This window comes from Parambassis ranga, chromosome 5 (assembly GCF_900634625.1).
Source record: "Parambassis ranga chromosome 5, fParRan2.1, whole genome shotgun sequence".
In the NCBI taxonomy this organism is placed as follows: Eukaryota; Metazoa; Chordata; class Actinopteri; family Ambassidae; genus Parambassis; species Parambassis ranga.
Genome location: NC_041026.1, coordinates 9,793,706 through 9,813,265, shown reverse-complemented (window position 1 = coordinate 9,813,265; position 19,560 = coordinate 9,793,706). Strand labels below are relative to the sequence as shown.

Sequence of the window (19,560 nt, the reverse complement as noted above, 5' to 3'; positions counted from 1 at the left end):
GAAGATCAGAACGTACACACTGTGCAATTACACCTACTTATAAAATGTGAAATCACTGACCACACAAACAGCACATAGCCCAGCCTGAATGTGAAATACTGGTGTTTATTTGTTGGCACATTTATATTACAATCTTCAGTCTTCTCTGGTTTTATTCCACAGTCCCAAATGACAAAAAGGGAGGAAAATAATATTCCAGTGACACATATACCTTGGAGAACACAATTACAGACAAGTATGTAACTTCAAGGCTGAGGTCAACGATTAGAAGTGCACACGTGTTTAGTTAGTTTGTCAATTGCAAGTTTTAGAAAGGGGCTTTCTTTATTCAAATTTTGATGTTCGGCTGATAGACGCTGACCGTCATGCTATAAAGGAAACTGAATGTTACAATCTTCAGCAGCTTTTAAACCACCAACTTTGGTAAACTAAAGAAGTGACTTCATCTGAAAGCTCCACATTTACCAGCTTCAATGTTGTATATAAGGGCCAATAGTAATATGAGAGGGATGCGTTTTCTGTCATCCTAATGTTAATATTACTTCATGAATTCCCTCCTGCAGCCTAGACCAATTTATAACAGGAACTGCCTGGATTTTAGTGAGGAGGGTTACAGAACAGACCGAAGCCAAAGTGCATCCTCTGGCTGCCTGTGTGCTGTGTTAGCTATACATTAGCTTGTCAATAACACAACAGATTAAAGGACAAACAAGAATAAAAGTGAAAAGAACAAGTGGTCATTAATAATTTAGTCACTGGCTGTTACTTGTGGAAATCCTCCTCACATTCATTTTGACAGTACCTGTCACCAACGTCACAGGAGACAGCGTGAACGCAACCATTTGCCAATCACAGCAGGGTTAGGGTTTAACGTCCCTGCCATTTACAGGTTTATCGCAAGAACATCTCATTGCACATTTAGATGAAGACTGAAAGGTCTAATCAACACAAAATCTCTTGAGAAGTGCCAGGCGGGCCGTCATAAAGCAAGACTTTGGCCACTACACCTTCCTGATACACAGCAGTAAAACCAGCTCAAAGTCTCAGAATGGAGGAGACTTCAGACTCTGTTCAACCACACTGCCGTTCAGAGATCGTTTGGAGTATCGCAGCCTAAATAAAACCTTTGGTTTTCCAGCTGTCTCTTTACTCTTGCTGCATTTGTAGCAGCTTCTGCAGTCAGATGATGAATGCAGTGGAGGGTTAATAAACTGGAGTCAGAACTGTCTGCTGGTGAGAGCTGATGAGAACAAACAGAGCTAAAAAGGGGAGTAAATACTTAAAAGTTCCCATGAAACAGCCAATTACATGCTATTTTCTCGATTGTGCTCCGATTGGTCAGCTTCAGATGACGGGACTTAACAGGCACTGCCTACCACTCAACAAAACCTTTGCCAATACAGTACTGCTGTAGAAGGCGAGACATAAAAACTATAGCATTTAACAGGACACAAACTTAATATGATCAGTTTTCTATCATTTTCCAGGGAGGATACCCATTACATGGGCACCATAAAATTTAGCTAATGGACACAATCAACTTTATTGTGCACCCTTCAGCTAACACATAGATGATTACAGCACAGTTTGCAGCTTTGTTGCACCAAATTCTGTTTTAAGTTGTTTTAAGGACCGAAAACCCAAACCACACTATTGTTTGTCAGATTTTGGGAAAGATCAATACAAGAAACCCTCTATGGAAAAATACAGCTATGTCCTTAGCTGTGTAGTGGCTTAGAAACTAAGACAGTAATTGTACTTTATTTGATAATTTGTCCAAAGACGGAAAACCAGGAATCCCTTAAATGTTACAAATTTAATTTGGTCTATAAAACAAATAAGGATTTTTTTTAGGATATCCTATTATAAACAGGCTCTTTCATCTCACCCACAGCCACATTCCTTGTTCTTTAGCCTCAGATGTACTGTTTGCTATCTCAAGAGAAGTTTCCCCAAAGCCAGCACGTTCTGTCAGTTCTTCCAGCCTCTGTTGAAATGACATGTAGCACTCAGAGATGTGTAAGAGGTGTTTTGTCATTTGTAATGACAATCTCACCTTTGATCTATACAGAAATAAACAATTTACAATAAAAACCTCTTACATGCTATCTACAGCGCCTCCAGTTTCACAGTATTGAGCCAGCTGCCTCACGCCACATCGAGGCCGAGTAACGCAGCTCAGCTAAAGAGACTTTTGCCAGACGTTAAGAGAGAGAGAGAGAAAAACAAACAAAAAAAAACTAGTATCCAAAAGCATTTTACATGTTAAAAACGAGGTCTCAAACTGTACAAGGCTTGTTTGTTCTGCATCTTGCCAAAGACAGCGTTATAGATACATTACTTTCAATGTCAAGCAGGTGTTCTGAGTGTTTCTGGGGATGCAGATTAAATACTAAAGAAGGAAGGGTTAAAAAAAGAAAAAAAAAATCATGACCATAATGAAAAGTGCCCACTAAAGTCACCTGTGCTATATTACGGACACAATGTAAACAATTGCTTTTAACCAAACTGAATGTGAGGAGTAAAATATAGAAATGGGCTTTAATAACTTAAGTGATATGTGCTGCATTTTGAAATTACAAGACCATGGTTCTGAGATCTACTACTTCTACCCTCTCAGTATGTGGAGGAAGACTTTGTAGTCTGTCACAAGAAAACATTTTATAAAAGACAAAAAGAAAAAAAAAAGGGAGTAAAAGGAGGTAAAGACACTGCGGAGAATGGTGGTTCATTTTACATTGTATGTTGACATTCTTTCACTCTCTGTACAGGAGGCCGTATCTGTTGGGAGAGTGAAACCTGTAGTGCTTGGCTAGCTTCCCAAATGAGAGACTACTCAGGGGGGGGGGGGGGGGGGGCCGTGTTGTTCTGATTTCAAAAGACATCAACATCTACAGTAAAGGAGAAAAATGAAGAGAAGCCAAAGACCTTAACCACAAGTCTGTTGCACAGTCAGCATCAGGTCACTCCAGCGAGTGAGACACAACATAACAGTGCTCATGCAAGACACTTCCCACAATTCTGATCGTTCAGATACAGACAATATTATCCTATCCTTACAACAAGAGGGGAGGGAGGAGGGGGGGGGGGTACACTAATGGGCACATTCATTCACAAGAGAAAAAAAAATATGGAGGAGACATTAAAAAGACCACCAAAAAGCCTTCAGCTTAAGCACTAAGTATACACTTTTACATTACAACAGTAAAAAGTAGTTCTTGCATTCAATAAACACCACGCTAAGGGCGCGTAAAAGGAAAAGGAATGAGAGGGGAGGAAGAGGGGAACACTTCATGCAGTTGTCAGTAAAAAGAAAAAGAAAAGAAGGGGTCAAAAAGTACATTTACATTTACAAAGTGTTTCAGACTATTCACTCAACACTTGTCATCAAGTCTGTGCCACAGTTCTGGCACAAAGGAGTTGGCAAGGCAAACCATGTTATTGAGAAAAAAAGAGAGAAGAAGAAGAAGAGAAGAAGAAGAGAAGAGAGGATACATGTAAGAGCGCAAGGGGGGGTGAGAGTTATGGTTTTAGTTATCTGATACCAGAGACGGAGCTCTGATTGATGCTGTAGGTAGGGGAGAGGTCCCCACCTATCGTGGCCACCAATGGTGTTCCGTTACTGGTCAGGCAACTCTCCTGGAGAGCCTCGAAGTAGGTGGCCTGCACAGGCTTGTGACACTGCAACACTTGTATGGCATCGTCTATTTTAAACCATTCCCTTTTTCTCCCTGTTGAAAGAACAAGATGCCATTATAGAGAAAGCTGACAGATGGTAAACAACTGAATTTTGAAAGCACAGGCTGTGACTAATTATCAGTACTGTACACAGAGTTAATGTGAAAATCACAAGGGCAGAAACAAAGCTGGAGTTATAATCTCTTCCAGCAAACATACACTAAAATCCCTGCAATGTAATATCACTAAGGCCTGAAGGCAAAAAAAACAAAGCTACAGTCAAGCATGTGACTGTCTGAGAACTTTGTCCGTATGATCCCCATTTTGACAAATAAACAAACAGAGCCTTACCAATGTTGACCGAGTCCTCCCAGTCCTCCAGCACCTCTGTTACAATAAGAACGTACACATACGTTCTGTGTTTCCTCTCCTGGTTCTGTGGGAACGAAAACAAATTGCACATTTTCACTACTCGGTCACAAACATACCCAACAGTGTGTTGACATTTGAAGACAGCAAACAAAAACAGCAGCTCACCTCAAAGACTCCAACTAAGCGGCCTAAAGTCCCCTTCACACCAGCCTGTACAATAAAAAAAAGAAGTATTCAGAAAACATCCACAGAACACATGTCACAGCAGTACTTTTCCCAAGTACAACAAGATGGGGAGAAAACACCTGTAGAATGAAACGCACTTCAATAACCAAAAACAAATAAATAGACTATGAACTTTACAGAATGTTGCTGAGGTGGTGATTTAATTTAAATGATAATTTTCAAACTGCTACTGTTAGTGTTCATGCTGCACTCTGTGATTACATAACATCATGAGATTGTGTTTATCCCCTGCAAATTCACTCCATCTAATTCCTGGGTTGTTGTTGAGCCCTCCAAATACCACAAACAAAGTCATGTTTTTATTTTCATGAATCTTTTGTCCATAGAGCTGTATTACAGTCTAAATTATGGAGACAAATTAGTTATGAATCCAATTTTCTAAACTGACCATCAACATACTGTATCTGCAATTATGTCATAAATTATTATTTTTTATCTGTATAGCTTTTCATTAGTTACTAAATTGACATACAAAAACAGGAAGTAAACTTTAGAGCAATTACATAAACACTTGTAATAATACAAGTGTCAAAAAAACAGATAAATAATTGTAAAACCCATCATCACTGTCACTTGCCACAACCAGTAGTTTTTTTTTTCACTAAATCTATTGAGTATGCGTGAGGTTGTGTAAAAAGGTCAGAAAGAAAACAATAGAAAACTCCTTTGCTGCCAGTTATTGTTTCTCTTCTCCCAGTCCCAAAAGCTTGCAAATGTCACAACCTTTCCTTCAGAGGGGAATATGAATATTCCTCAGCGCTGGTTTCCTTTATTTTCTAATAAAATCACCTTCGCAATCCCAGAGGTGAATATGAGGTCAGGTTTAGATACAGAGCCAGGCCACTTGCTGACATCTTTGCTGCTGCTTCTTCAGGTTCCAGTTTCAGTCTATAAATAAATGTTGACTCCATGCACTGTACCATGGACTCAGTATTGCACTCTTCAGGCCTTCAGCTAGATCATATGGAAAAGAACAGGCTTGCCACTAGAAACCCCAAAGACATGCCAGGGATTAAGTAATAGGCCAAAAGTCAACCTGTATGTTTTTATGAGATGGAAAATGTCGCCCAGCTCAGTCATTCGTGTAACCAAACACTACTGGCAGTGGGCATCACTTCGGAAGAGGATGTACAGCATTGAGGCGGAATTACAAAAATTACACAACGCTGCCCTGTGTCTTCACGGCAAACACTTATGATTAGGATACAAGGATAAGTTGAAGTAGCGAACAGTAACATAGACCAAGGAACTCTCTGTAACCTTTGGCCTGATCGCGAGCACTCCGTCTTCACCGTCATCCCTGGCAAGACTCCAAATCGCTAAGCATAAGCAATCACTCCCCACTCATACGGTATTCAGAATAAGGTCATCAGGATTAAAATATGTGCTTTTTCACCACCATATACAAAGAGGCTTAGAATTCCAAAGTATGTGGTGATGTATTGTGTAGTACTACTCAGTCACCACAAAGTTTCTGAGTGCGTCCTTTCAGCACTCAGCAGTGATGTGACATTGCTTTTGACCGTGTGGAAATGTGTTGGCAAGCCTCAGTGTCCTGCCACCACCAAAGCTACCAAACAGCAGGAGCCAGGATAAGAGATGATATCAGCATCCATCAGCGTGATGGATCATGCACAGAGAATAGGCTTTATATGGTCAGTGGCCCGCCCAGAATGGACAGCTGTGTGAGATTCAGTGTCTTTCATGCCCTGTGTCTGTCCTGGGGATGCAGGGCACTGTTATTCATGGGATAACAACAAGTCCACTGGATGAACATCCTACTTCCATGTTACAAGAATGACACTGATTTTCAGTAATCTTCTACACAGTTTATGACCTGCAACCAATCCTCCCAACATATACCACAGAAAGGCAATGTTTTGTCATCAAAGATGCCACAAAAATGAAGCTATTGAAAACGGAACTATTGCTGTCTTTTATTTGTTGTATTTGTGAGACTGGAAAGTACTGCACTGCAACCACTGGACAGTCAATATTCAATCTCTGTGTGACCTTCTTTAACACTTAAACACTGCTTTGTAACATGATGCGATGATACAGTTTACATGTTGCTAGGCTCTCAGTCTCTGTCTCCGCAGAGATGACTGCATTGACAAAATGGATTTTGTGAGCAAGGTATTAGGGCCCAGTGTTAAATACAGACATGATTTAATAGAAATGTAATACAATACTGTACTCAAACTTATTTGCCACGCTGCAAATGGAAATCCATTCTCAGAAAAATATTCCTGGCTAAGGACTAAAGGCATGTCCATGCCCACATCCATGTTTCAGGGTAAAGTAAAGCCAGACCGAATGGGGATGCTTATCTGTCATCAACATCTGTCAGCTTGAAAACAACAACAAAAGAAATAAAAAAATAATAATGATAATGTGAAACAAAACTAACCTCTTCACACACTTCTCGAGCTGCAGCAACATTGGGCTCCTCCTCAGGCTCCATACCCCCTCCAGGAACTATCCACTTGTCTGGGTGTCGACTGCTGCTCACCAGCAGCACCTGCAATGCACGCCAAACCATGTTCATAAGGTATTACACTTAACACACAAAAAGCATGAGTACTCGCAAAGATGTTCGGCTAACCTAATGACACTGTTAGTAATGTAAACTGGTGCCAAGCGATCTGGCTGGTTCCAAGTAAATCACACATTCTGTTTTCATCAAATACCCAAAGTATGAGTCATTGATTTCCCCTCCATACAAATATGAGTTCTGGGTGTTGTGGAACAACTGGTCCTTGGCTAAGTGCCCATCAGGTAAACCACAGTCTCTGGTAAAAGTTTCTTAAAGCTACGTGCTGATGTCATTGCTGTGTTTCCTGTAATAAACAGCCCATGTTGTTCACAATGTGGTCTCCACTCTCCCATAACTGACTCACTGAGTCTCAACCAGTTTCCTCCTCTGTTGAAAACAATGTTTGCATTACTAAGTCATCTCTGTGTCAGCACATCAGTGTCCTAAATCTTGTCTGATCTCACGTACCCCCCCCCCCCCCCCCCCCCCCCCCCCAGTACAGACTAGTTTGAGTGATTTTCAGCTCAAAGGTGGCAACTGATGCAATGGCAGCTACGTTGACAGGCTACGTGGTAAATACAGCGAAACTGGTTTGACTTAATTTCTACAGTGGTACTCTAAATTCTGTTTAAATCAACCAAAGTCAGTAACGTAAAAGAAAAACAGTGATGTAAGCTAACCGGCTATCAATGCCATGGTTATCTTTTGGCTTGAGCTAGCGCAGCTATTAGCTACATATCAGTAGCTATTACAGTTTGGCTAGTAATACCAGTTGCATTAACGGTAATACACTCAGCATCACTTAGCTCGCCTTAGCCTCTGTTACTAGAGCAAGTAAATATATATATATAATGGCAAGTCAGTCTTAAAATAATAAACAATCATTCCACCCCGTGTCAAATCACAACTCTTCACAATGTGAACTGTGGGCTGTGGTCGCTGGCCGAGAGCCGGCTGCCCACAGCACCAACACGGCTAGTTAGCAAGCTACATTAGCATGCAGCTAGCAGGTTGATCACAAGTATAAAACCTGAGGCAGCTAGCTGCACGGCTAAAGAGGCTTACATAACACTCGAGGAGGTGCGAACCGAAAACTCATGTTAAATGAACAATTTTGAGGACGACGTGAGAAGCTGAGAAAAGAGTAAGTCATTGTTTCCAGGTGATATAAAAACCACAATCATGTTCATCAAAAATATCGATTTACAGACAGACAAGACACTGGAAGCACATACGGCTGCTAATGCTAGCTTGGCCTGCCAGACAGCAGCATCCTCGGACTCACCTCTTCTTCGGTTTCGCTCCTGAAGCATAGACAAGCGGCCCGTTTCTTGTAGCCGTCCCCGTCGTACGTCCGGGTTTGGTTTGACTTGAGCTTCATCATTTCTGCAGCACAAAAGTTCAAAAGTACAGCTAAGTTTGCCACTGATTAAGATGACGGTGATAGACGCAAAGTCCTCCTCTGGGGAACCTCGGCGTTTTACTTAAAAGAAATAACTTCTTCTTCGCTTCATTTTCACAAACCTAGGCACATCTACGGCACGGTCGCCATTACAAGAAGCCGTTACGCCCACGACGTAATTTAACCTTTAACGGATCGGCGAGCGTAAGAAAGGTACCTACCGGGGTTTCGAGAATTGGAGCAACGGGGGAGGAGGGGAAGCGCAACAGCACGCACAGACTGGAGTGAGCCGGTGAAGGAAACTGGGACTTTTGGCTCCAACAAGCTCACTATGGCCACTTGTTTGAGGCGGATATGAGTTTGTTCAGTTCATTTTTTTTCCGTTTAGATATAAAAATAAAATGTAATGCATTTAAAGCAACGTGTCGTACAAATGACAAAATGAGACTCCGGGTTAATTCAACAGTTTCAGCACCTCAGGTAATGGACAGCGCCACCATGGACCTCAGAAGTGACCCAGCAGTGAGAGCTGAAGCGACAGATCTGGTTAAATTGACCAATCAATAGTTTCATTGACTTTATTCCAACAAAACGTGCAATCAAATCTCAGGAAAATACTTTTTTTAATAACATATGATGTTAAAACGAACATATTTTGCATTTTGCATTATTTCCTGTCAAAGCAAATAATTGATCTATTGAGAAAATGATTAGCAGAGGAATTTAAAATGCACATAAGCTGATTAAGTTTTTAGTTTGATAATTAAGTAACACCAGTTTTAGTTACTTGTGTTAATTCAAATGGCTAACATGCTTTCTGTGAGCCGTATAGATTATAGGATAACTGGGATATTCTGATTATGATGAATGCACTTGACTGTTTACATTGTGTTTACATAAGTGAGTTTAACACTGACCACAATCTGGCAGCCTTGTTCATATGAAAACAATCAGTTTAATCAGGTTAATGCAACAATCTAATACTGCTGCAAACTCCCTTTAAAGCCATGCATTATGTCTACACATGCACTCTCCAACCATAAACCAAGTTCTCATTTTCTGGCCACTGAGTTAACCTTCCCCTGTCTGCTTGTTGTTGTTTCTTTCAGGCCAGATCAGATTGGCAGATGAGGATCAATGATAAATCTAAATTATAGAATCATCAATACATAAGTAAATGTATTTAGTTTGTATTTAGTACTAAACAAAGCGAAACAAATGTAAACTGACCATATTAACATACATGGCATGAGGATTTGTAGCAAAGCAAATTTTACATTTTATTAAATTTGAGTAATTTTATTATTGTCCTTCCATGCTTTTTTGATCTTAATATCCTGTTTCTTTCAGCGTTGCTTTGCCTTTAAAGCTGCAATGATTCGATTTCCCACCAGAGATCAATACTAGTTTATCTTATTTGCTTATATTCCCTCTCAGGTTTCTCTTAGAAGTTTAAAACAAGTCTCTGCGTAAAAAAAAAAACACACAAATCCAAAGAAAATAAGGCGTCATAAATAATTATTTATCTTTTAGCCCACTTTAATGTACTTTAATACATTATCACAATTATGTGTAAATATTCTGTTGGCAATAATGCCCTTTACAGTTTTAAACACAGTGTGATAAAGTTATTTAAAATACATTTAATTAGAGAAATTAATTGTTTCAATTATATTAACAACACGTTCCTCATTCTGTCCCCTGTGTATTTTAATTCAACACATCTCTGATAAAGTCCTGTGAAAAATGAAAAAATAAGTTTAATAGCTCAGTAGGTGTTCACGTTACTGTGTCCACCGCCTCTTTTGAGTATAGCTACCTTTATTGATTATTATATATTAAAATACAGTGCATGATGCAAGAAAAGGAAAATGTAATTAAAAGTGTCGCCACAGGCTAACAGTGAGTAGTTAATATACACATAAACATTACCATATAAATGTAATTAAACTTAAAAAAAAACAGACAATAAAAGTCAACACATTCTTGCGGAGAAAGACTTTAATTATACACAAACAGCAAGGTGATGAGAGGTCAGAAAAACAATCTCAAAACTTTCTCCATAAATAGATTATTGCTTCCCTGATTAATTGCTTGGTGAATACAATATTATATAATATACTGTATATGAAAAATATTCATTATATCCTCACTTGTAGCTCCAAACCAAAAGAAACGACTGAATTAAAGGAAAGTATCCTCACACTGGAGAGGCTTGATGGAGTTTTGATCATCATATAAACAGTTGCAGATTAATTTTCTGTGATCAATCAATTATATGACCAACCTTTTCACATTTTAAGGATTTTTTTCCCTCCAACCTTGTGGAGTAATGTGCGAGTCAAACAGATTAACAGAAATATGTTAGCCTGGATGCATCACTGTAAGTAAAGGGAACACAGACCTTATTTTTATCTGGTTTCAGTCTGTTTATTTATAGCTTTTAATCCAAAGACAAACTTGAAATTCATTGTTTAGGGGTTGAGTAAGAAAAAAAAACCTCTCTCCTCTGTTTGATCCCTTCTTGCCTCTCTTTTCTTTCATAGAGATGAGTGCAGGCCTTACAGAATTATACATATCTGTGTAGGGTCACACTCAAGAGGCTGCACTTTTACTATCTGCTGTTGCCACGGCAACCCATTCTCTTTGCAATTCTCTGGTGAATCATTCACACACAGGCGCAGAGGCAGGAGCGCACTCCCTGCCTTGTCCAAAAGAGGGCGCTCACCCCTTTCTTTTACAGTATATATCACCATGTAAGAAAAGAGACTCAACTGTAATATAATATAATATTATCCTTAAAACAATACAGTGACAGTTTAATCATTATTTAGTTACAAGGTGCTCCCAATTCAATTTAGACACTGTCTCTTTTGGCGTCTAAGGATACAGTTTTTACAGACTGTGAATCCCTCTGAAGGACATTTTAATTGATGTTGACTTATTCGTTGATGGCTGTGTTGGGGCTAACTTACTGCTTTTATGCTTGGCTTGTGTATCACAGACTTTGTTTGCCAAACATTATTAAAACTGTAGTGACTGCACTCATGCACTCAGTATTATGTGACACATTTTTTAAAAATAAGGAACATGAGTGAAGTTTCTGATATCAAAGAAGAGACAGTGTAAGATTTCACCAACATGAGAGTAGAGCTAATCAAACTCACTGTACTTGGATCATATGTATATCATTCAGCCCACATGTGCATTACTCCTGAACCAGAAAATCTACCAAACGCATAAGCTGGCATGACAATAGCAGTGCCATATGCACCACTGTAATGCTAACATAATGTAATACGTCTTTCAGTTTAAACTATAGGCAGTAAGAACAGTAAACCTGTAACACTGTAACCTGCCATAAAGTTGAATTGTATGTGGTTATGTATGTTACAAACGACTTTATAGCTAGCTGATTTGTCAAAATACAATGTAATTACATTACCATTTTTACCAAAAGTATCAAATATAGCCTATCAAATGACCAACATGTCATTTATCTCTAAAAGACAGGCTGTCCCTTTTGTAATTACACTAACCGTTGTTGGATTTTAAAAATAGCTGTTTTTAACACCCTCGCTTTCAATTTTCATTGAAAAAAATGTGTTTAATAAAACCTGATTAAAAAAAGTTCGTGTTGCACAATCACTAGCAGCCGCTGTACTGATAACAACATTAGAGAATGCCAAGAACTGATATGCTGTGGGATCTTTCATATTCTTGAAAAAAATATATTTTTAATTCTAATTTCATAAATTGAGGGCACTGCAAGATGTTTCCTAGCAACTGATTTACACATTACATTATCGACAATGCAATAAGATGTACTAAATCAGCAGTTTTAATTAGCATTTATTAATTTGTGATCCAAAAATAATTTTAGAAATGTATTCATGAATGAAGTGAAGAGGAGTACTCCCTTCACCTCAGTCGATGTTAGGAGTGAGTTTATTTTTAAGAGCGAGTGGTGTGAAATCAGCCTGGCTAGTCTGCTCCATTCTTAGTTTAAATAAAGTTTGTAAAACACAGCATTGTGTGGGCAACCAGAATAAGAAGCTTTAGTTCTATATCTCTTAATACAACACAACCCAAGGCTATACCGCTGCACAGGCTTGTTCAATCGTAGGCAGCGGAGATATTGGCAACATTAACCTTTCGAGCACCTTTTTTTTTCTCCAGGTAAATATGCACGTTAATGACTAAATAAGCGGGAGATTGTGTTGTCTTGCCCAAGGCAAGAATAGATTGCGCTCGGCTTCGCACATAAGAGGAGCAATTTACTGTGTTGTGATTTTCTTGGCTTAAAGTCACCTTGCCCTCTGCTACTCTTTCTTTCTCTATGCGAGAGGTCATTTGATAAGGTTGGCATCACCTAAAAAAACAGCACCCATCTTAAATATGTCGCTATGTTAACATTAAATGCTCTCAGTCATCTCTCAGCAGTCTGATACTTAATATCAGACCTAAATTGTTGTTGTTACACTAACGTACAGTGACGTATTTAAGGAAGTTTAACATCATAACCAGCGGAGGCTGCTTTCAATACAGCTACACAATAGCTCATATTGCATCTTATTTAAGAGTGATAAGGGTTTTTACAAAGATATGAAGTGTGTTATTAATGGTAACATTGTCTGTTGTTCATGTGGCGACTTCCTGCTGTAATCTGATGCAGCTGTCTCAGTGTTTGGAGCCATCCTGCAGATCAAATACTCTATTTCCCTTGGTTCGCTTTCTGTACCTGCTGTAGTTGCAGCTTGCTTCTACTGCAGCCAGTATTTTATACTGTAGAGAAAAAAGAGAGGACAAAAGGCCTTTGAGGTCAAAGGTTACACACTGTGATGACTGTCAATCAGCCACAAAACACACACATGGCCAGTCTGTCAGTTCTGTCCTGCCTGGTTCATCTTTGTGAAATATTGCCTCAGACTGACTCATTTCTGTGTCTTCCAGCTTGTGGGTGTGTTAAGAGAATCACGTTTATGTAACAAAGTGTGAGCAGGTATCTTCAGAGTTTAATATTAGGCGACAAGGACGCTGATAAAGAAGATTTATTCAGCACTTATGGCGCCTTTTTCTTTCATTTTATTGTTTAACATTTATTCAGTAAGAATGAGTTTTTTAACAGAAAGTTCCCTTGTTGAGTAGAGCCTGCAAAAAGGGGAATAAGCCAGCAAAATAGGCCAAATATTTAATAAACACTGAAGAAGTTTTGGCCTTTAATGAATAACATCTACAACCTGAAAATGATGTGACCTCAAAATTTACATTTTGATTAATTCCCATTAATGTATCCATGAAATGAGAGACGTCTGGGGGCAGGCGATTATGCCTGAGTGGCTAGTCTTTTTGACTAGGATTTTCACTAGTGACTGGAATTAACATGGCTTAAATTCTCTCCGCCCCATAGCTAATTGAAACAAGTAATCTCCAGAGTTTGCCTCTCGCAGAGGGATGGGGAGCATGTTATCCTCGGAGCAGACATGTTCAACAAGGCCGCCTCTCACTGCACACTGCAGCAGAAAAGCCAGGCAGGAACGGGTCTCCGGGTGGAAATAACTTTTGTATCCATTCTCCACAGCTAAATAATTCAAATGTTATGCTAACTGTGCTAAACAGAAATAGAGTGCCGGTTTGAGGAGCTGACAGATGGAAAGTAACTGATACTTTGTGGGGGTAATAAAGACATGTAAAACACCCTGTTCAGTAATGTGTGATTTTTTTTCTCTTTCAAAAGGTCCCATGGCAGCTCATATGGATGTCACTAAGTCTAGTGGTGTAGCTGAAATTTGCTCTTGCAGAGGTGGGGATGAATATTCAGAGACTCAGCTGCCTCTGAGACCCGCAGAGACATGACACACACCCCTCAGAGAACCCCCACCTCTAACTTTTCCTTTCTCTCTCTCTCTCTCTCACACACTTCTCCACTTTCCCTTGATGTGGTGGAGTGAGTCCAGCAGTCCACAGGTGTGACCCACTCAGACCTGTGAAAGCCTCCACACACACCACTCGGTCCTGTGATCAGGAAGGCAGAAAGAGCAGCTGCTGCTTATAGGCTGAATGATCCTATTGGACATCATGGAATAGTAATCAATCAGAACTGCAGGATGCACAGATTTCAACTGATATCTGCAGGAGGAAGTGCTTTGTCTCTCCACTTTGTAGACTTTTGAAGGTTAATAGCCACAAGATGGGTCCATCAATCCCATTAAAGCTTCTAATAATAACATCACACGCCTGCTTTAGAACTAATTTCTCGCGTTTTTGCTGGATAATGTTGGACATTATAGGCGTGCCCTTGGACATAATTTCATAACTGTGCTTGCAGATTGTTGCTGCTGTCAGTCACTCAGCCAGTGAAGCACACACACGCACAGACACACAACACAAACCTGGTATATCTACACTGAGTTTTCGCACTCGGTGATTGGACTTGATATGTTCGTCATGGGCTACGCAGGATCCAAAGCGCTCTGAGGCTTTAAGATACTGCATAGGCTGCGCAGCGGCACCTGTAACGTGTGAGGCGACCCAGAAGCGTCACATTTGTAATAATACATGGATACAGCATGTCCTGTTGTGGAAATTAAATTAACTGTACAGAACATTATTATTAGCACATCATTTTCCAAAAAAATCTGACGCGTAAAATGTAACACTGAGACATTTTCAAACCATCAGTGGAGTTGGACTGTGTGGTTTCCTCTGCTTGTTTATCACTTCACAGAGGAAGATGAATAGAAACGCCGACAGTGAAGTGTGAGTGTGCTCAGGGGTGAAGCGCAAGGCGGTTAAAATCGACATAAAATTTAACAAATTGAAGAAAAGGCTCCTTGTCACACTCAAACCGAAATCGCCGGTGGTATAACATGCTGTAATCTGGCGTTCACACCTTTCCCCCCTCCTCCTCTTCCTCCTCCCAGTTAACTGATGGTGCATTTCTTCCCTGATAAAGGCGGTGTGCTGCGATGCATTTAACATCAATCACATGCAGTGCATGCACGGGGCGCATAGAGTCTTCCGTCTATCAGTTGGGAAAGTGCTCTCGCCGCGGGTGTGGGATGTGTGCGCCTCTCCGTTCCATCATCCCGTAAAAAAAAAAAATTTGATCTCCTTCTTTTCGCAGGGAGCTCTGCTGGACAACGTGCCATTTATTTGCTATTCACACACAGCCTAAAGTTGGGACTTGAGAGTTTTTCAGCACCACTTTTCCCGTGGACAGCAGCGCTCGCAATGATTTGGGGAGACCGACGCAGCCTCGACACGCGTGCAGATCCCTGTTGGATACTATTGAGAAACAATGTTTAGAATCCCGGGAAATCCTCCCATCACACATTGATACATCCGACAAGATACGATTTTCCTTGGATATGGGTCAGTTCTTTTAAAAAGGATTCCTCTTTGGAAGGAGAAATAGGGTAAGTACAGCAACACAATACGCACAAAATGGGTCGTCAAATGTTTAAAGAAGCGTCGTGACTTAAATTTACTTAAGGCAGAGTACCGAAAAGACAATTAGGGTCCACGATACGTATCTGGAGAGGTACGCAAAGACATTGCCATGAATGTGACAGTGCTGCTGTCAAATTCTTACTACTCATAGTGTGGTGACAGTTTTGGAAAGTAAATGTGTCCATACAAAGGTATAGTGCAACGCCCTGGACTGTAAGTGCATTGATTGTTTTTACGCGTTAAGGTGCAGCGTTGTCTGTGCGGAGCTCTGTGCCTCGCTGCGCTGCAGAGGCGCCTGAAGTCTCACAAAATATGATAAAAGAATGACTCAATATCGAAACTGCTTGGAGCTGCAGGTTTTTTTTTTAATATAATTATAGTAACAGATTAGACCAAAGCATTGATAGGCTTAATCTTTTTTTCTTCCATACAAGCCACCAATCCAGTTTGACAAGGCAACAACAGGATGCTTCATCATTCTCCAGCTCCCCCAGATTTATCTCATCCTCTCACCACCTCTCTCTGTTCGTGTCTCCCTCTCTCTCTCTCCCTTTCTCTCTCAGCCCCCTGAAACAAGTTGAGTCATGTATAGGGGGAGCACCCTGGCTGGGTGGCTGGGTGGTGTTTGGTGAGTGTTGGGATGGGAAGAGGTGTGTGTGTGTGTGGGGGGGGGGGGGGGCAGTAAACGGTGTGTGAACCATTGATTGTCAGTCACTGTGCTGTGCAGATGTGTAGCCTCCTGGCAGTGGTAGGAGATTGGAGACAGTGTTAGAACTGCTGATGTGAGAATGCTACTGTGCCCACCTCCCCGAAGCAAACTTTAATAGGTTATTTAGACATGCATGGTTGTTACTTCATGGCGTATTGTGTTGTTGACGGATATGCTTGGAGTGTACCAATTGCAAGACTGGAGCAAATACACCTGACACACTAAGTTTTAATACTGCTTCCATTTCGGGCTGCTCCCTCAGGCCTTTTTGTAGGGCCAGAGATTAGCTTTGTGCTATCATACTCTCATAGCTTCAGTACGATAGGGGGGGGGGTGGCATTGTCTGCATTCCCTGTGAACTTACAGCCAAGAAGGGAAATGTTCTTCATATCAGTGGGTAATTATCTAAAAAAGTGTGACTCAGCAGAAGAGAGATTTTTAATTCAGTCAGCCTCTCAGCTCCCCTGAGATGGATTTTATGGCTTATGTTGGGTTATTCTTGTTGGCATGTTCTTCATAACTGCAGTGACTGATAGCCTACCTGGATCTAGCAACAAAGCGTGCTTAAAAAATCTCCCCCAGAGAGAGATTGGGAGGAATACTCACTGTGTGCGTAGATTGTGGCTGGCAGGGAGAGGTGCGGGGTTTATTCAAACAGCCTTAGATTTACTTTGCCAAGCTTTGCCTGGCTTATCTTGTCCTCTGAGTTAGTTTAGCAAGTGCAGACTCAGCGTAAGACCTCTGGTTTGCCTGCTGCTAACTTCTCTTTAATATGTCATGGGTGAGAGTGTAAGCAGCCATGAGGACTGTAGCGTTGCTTCATTCTCTGCTTAATAATACACAAGGACTGGACAGAGCTCTGTGGATTATAGCTCACCCTGAGAATACAAATGCTTCTTCATTTTGTTGGCAAAGGGGGTCAAATAATGAACACATCACGTTCTCTTGATGATCAAAGTGATTGAAATTATTCCAGGATCGGGAGGGGTGGGATGATTGATCCTGTTCTTCGGTCTGCTGAGAGACTCTCCACTGCTGCTGCTGTGTGGATCCAAGAGCAAGACTGCAATAAACCAATGTGTGTGCACTGTTTCCCAAAACAGACGTGTGGTTAAATTCCCTATAGACCTCTGTTGTTCCCCTTCTTTTTTTATTTTTACAAAGGCTTGTGTTGGAAATGGTGGAAATGAGTGTGCAGTATATAGAGGTTCCAGCTTCATTCTCCTCCAGGCAGACTCCATCTGCTCACTGGGGAGGTTTTCCAAACAATTCCATAGTAAAGACAGGGGAAATGAGAAACATGGCTACACTACAAACACAACATGCCCCTCTTTCTTTTTCTTTAAAATAAATAAAAGGTAAGGTGAAAGAAAATAGACAAGTGAATTGCAAAAATGTAAGTGCAGAGCTGCATAAAAGAATTTATGCAAAAATTAGGGCAGAATTTCTGCCCTAATTTGTTCGCTAACAGTACATTTACACATCTAAGCATGCTGCACAAAAACACAGGTGTGTTTTTATCACAACCTGGTGATAAATATAAGATAAGATAAGTCTTACTTCACCTACTGGTTATCATTCCATTAAAGGCTTGCCAGCAGGTTCAGTAGGTGCAGGATTGCTCTGTATTTTCTTGCTGTTTACATTCATTTCTTACCTCCAGACGCACTTGGTTAGGTTTAGAAAAAAGAACGTTTAAAAAAATGACGACAACAAAGATGCTCTAACCTCTGACTCCCCTCTGATCATTGCCCCTCTAGTCGATGTGCATAAACCCACCAGGCAGGCTGCAGCATGTTTCAGAAGTATTCCAGAAGCAACCCGCACCAATAGAGATGTGCATCTGAGCTACTGCTATCTGTACCAACCAGACCAAGCAGGAAGGAAGTTAGATAGAGGAGAAGCATGATTTTCAAAATAAAACACCAGAACTGGAACCTTGCTTGAAAAAATAAATAAATGTAAAGCCAAATTTACCAGACAGTTGTGTATGTTGTCAGACAACATTTAGTCACAAAAAACGATTAACATTTTTTATCAGGCATCTTTGAAAGTTACTAGAAACTTCTGGTTAATATAAAGTCCTCTGCATTTAATTGCCTTTTTAATAGTAAAGGATTTAGTCCGTTAAAGGCAGCGCTCTGAAGCAGTCCACCTTTGAAATGCTCCTGATTGCACCTGAAGTCATGCTGAGGGTGGAACAAAAACACGGCGCAGCCTGAACTCAGCACAAATGCACCCGGTGGGATCCTGGGCTGTTCAATTGTTGATTAGAAAGTAAATTCTCCTGCTAAAATTATGGTGTCAGAATGTTTGAGACATGTGTATCCCTGTTCAAAATGGCTCCCAAATGTAGTTTAGTGACCAAGAGTCGGTCAGAATCTGTGCTCATTTCAATCAAGGGGCAAAGTATTAGCAAGTCTTGAGTCGCTGTGAGACCACCTGACGTGTACTTTTTCAGACAACAGGTTGCAAGCAGATAAAAGAGGTCTGTAGCCTTTATGTATTTCAAAATGATATATGATGATAATTTTCTGTTCTCAGGTTGATGCAGGGTAATTAAATGTTTGTCCTTGTAGCAGGATATTACATTATAAACAGACGCTGTGTTCTATTTCATGTGTGTGCATAGGTTGTAAATTTAGAATAACACAACAGGTAGAAATCCGACCTTTAAATAGCATTTTAATGTCTGCAATACATCTTTTCAAGCAATTTGCAACTAAACACTGACTTCCATCGACTAGTGTGAAATCCGTGCATAACATGGATTCAATTCTTATTATATTTTGACATATCATTTGTTCTCAAACACATAAAAAAACAACTGGATTCCAAATTATTAACAATGGGGAGACAAACCAAGAGAAAGAAGCTGTAAGAGTGATGTTGTGTGTTTCCTGAGTCATCACACTCACACACACCACACACACACACACATGCTTCCTGGGGCAGCATTGTGTGAAATGGAGTGTGAAATGAGTGCACTTAACATCCCTGCAGTGGATTATGCACATTATCTTACACTAGGGTTCGAGAGCATCTTGCCTCTTGCCTGCAAATCTGTCATCGAGTTACATTCACCTTTCCTCAAGTCCATTTAATGGTCCCATACATGCCCAAGCCCGTTTGTTCAATCAGTCCATGCTGACAGCAACAAAACTG

At 40.4% G+C, this 19,560-nt stretch overlaps 1 protein-coding gene across 1 annotated transcript; it reads right to left on the bottom strand.

Moving 5' to 3' along the window:
• Positions 1-75: 75 nt before the first annotated feature.
• On the bottom strand, positions 76-8,421 carry nudt3b (nudix (nucleoside diphosphate linked moiety X)-type motif 3b). Its single transcript, XM_028405982.1, has 5 exons — positions 8,118-8,421; positions 6,707-6,817; positions 4,216-4,260; positions 4,030-4,114; positions 76-3,731 (listed from the first exon to the last, which is right to left on the bottom strand). Exons 1-5 carry the CDS (start codon positions 8,214-8,216, stop codon positions 3,535-3,537), a joined length of 537 nt encoding a protein of 178 aa, XP_028261783.1. The 5' UTR covers positions 8,217-8,421; the 3' UTR covers positions 76-3,534.
• Positions 8,422-19,560: the final 11,139 nt, after the last annotated feature.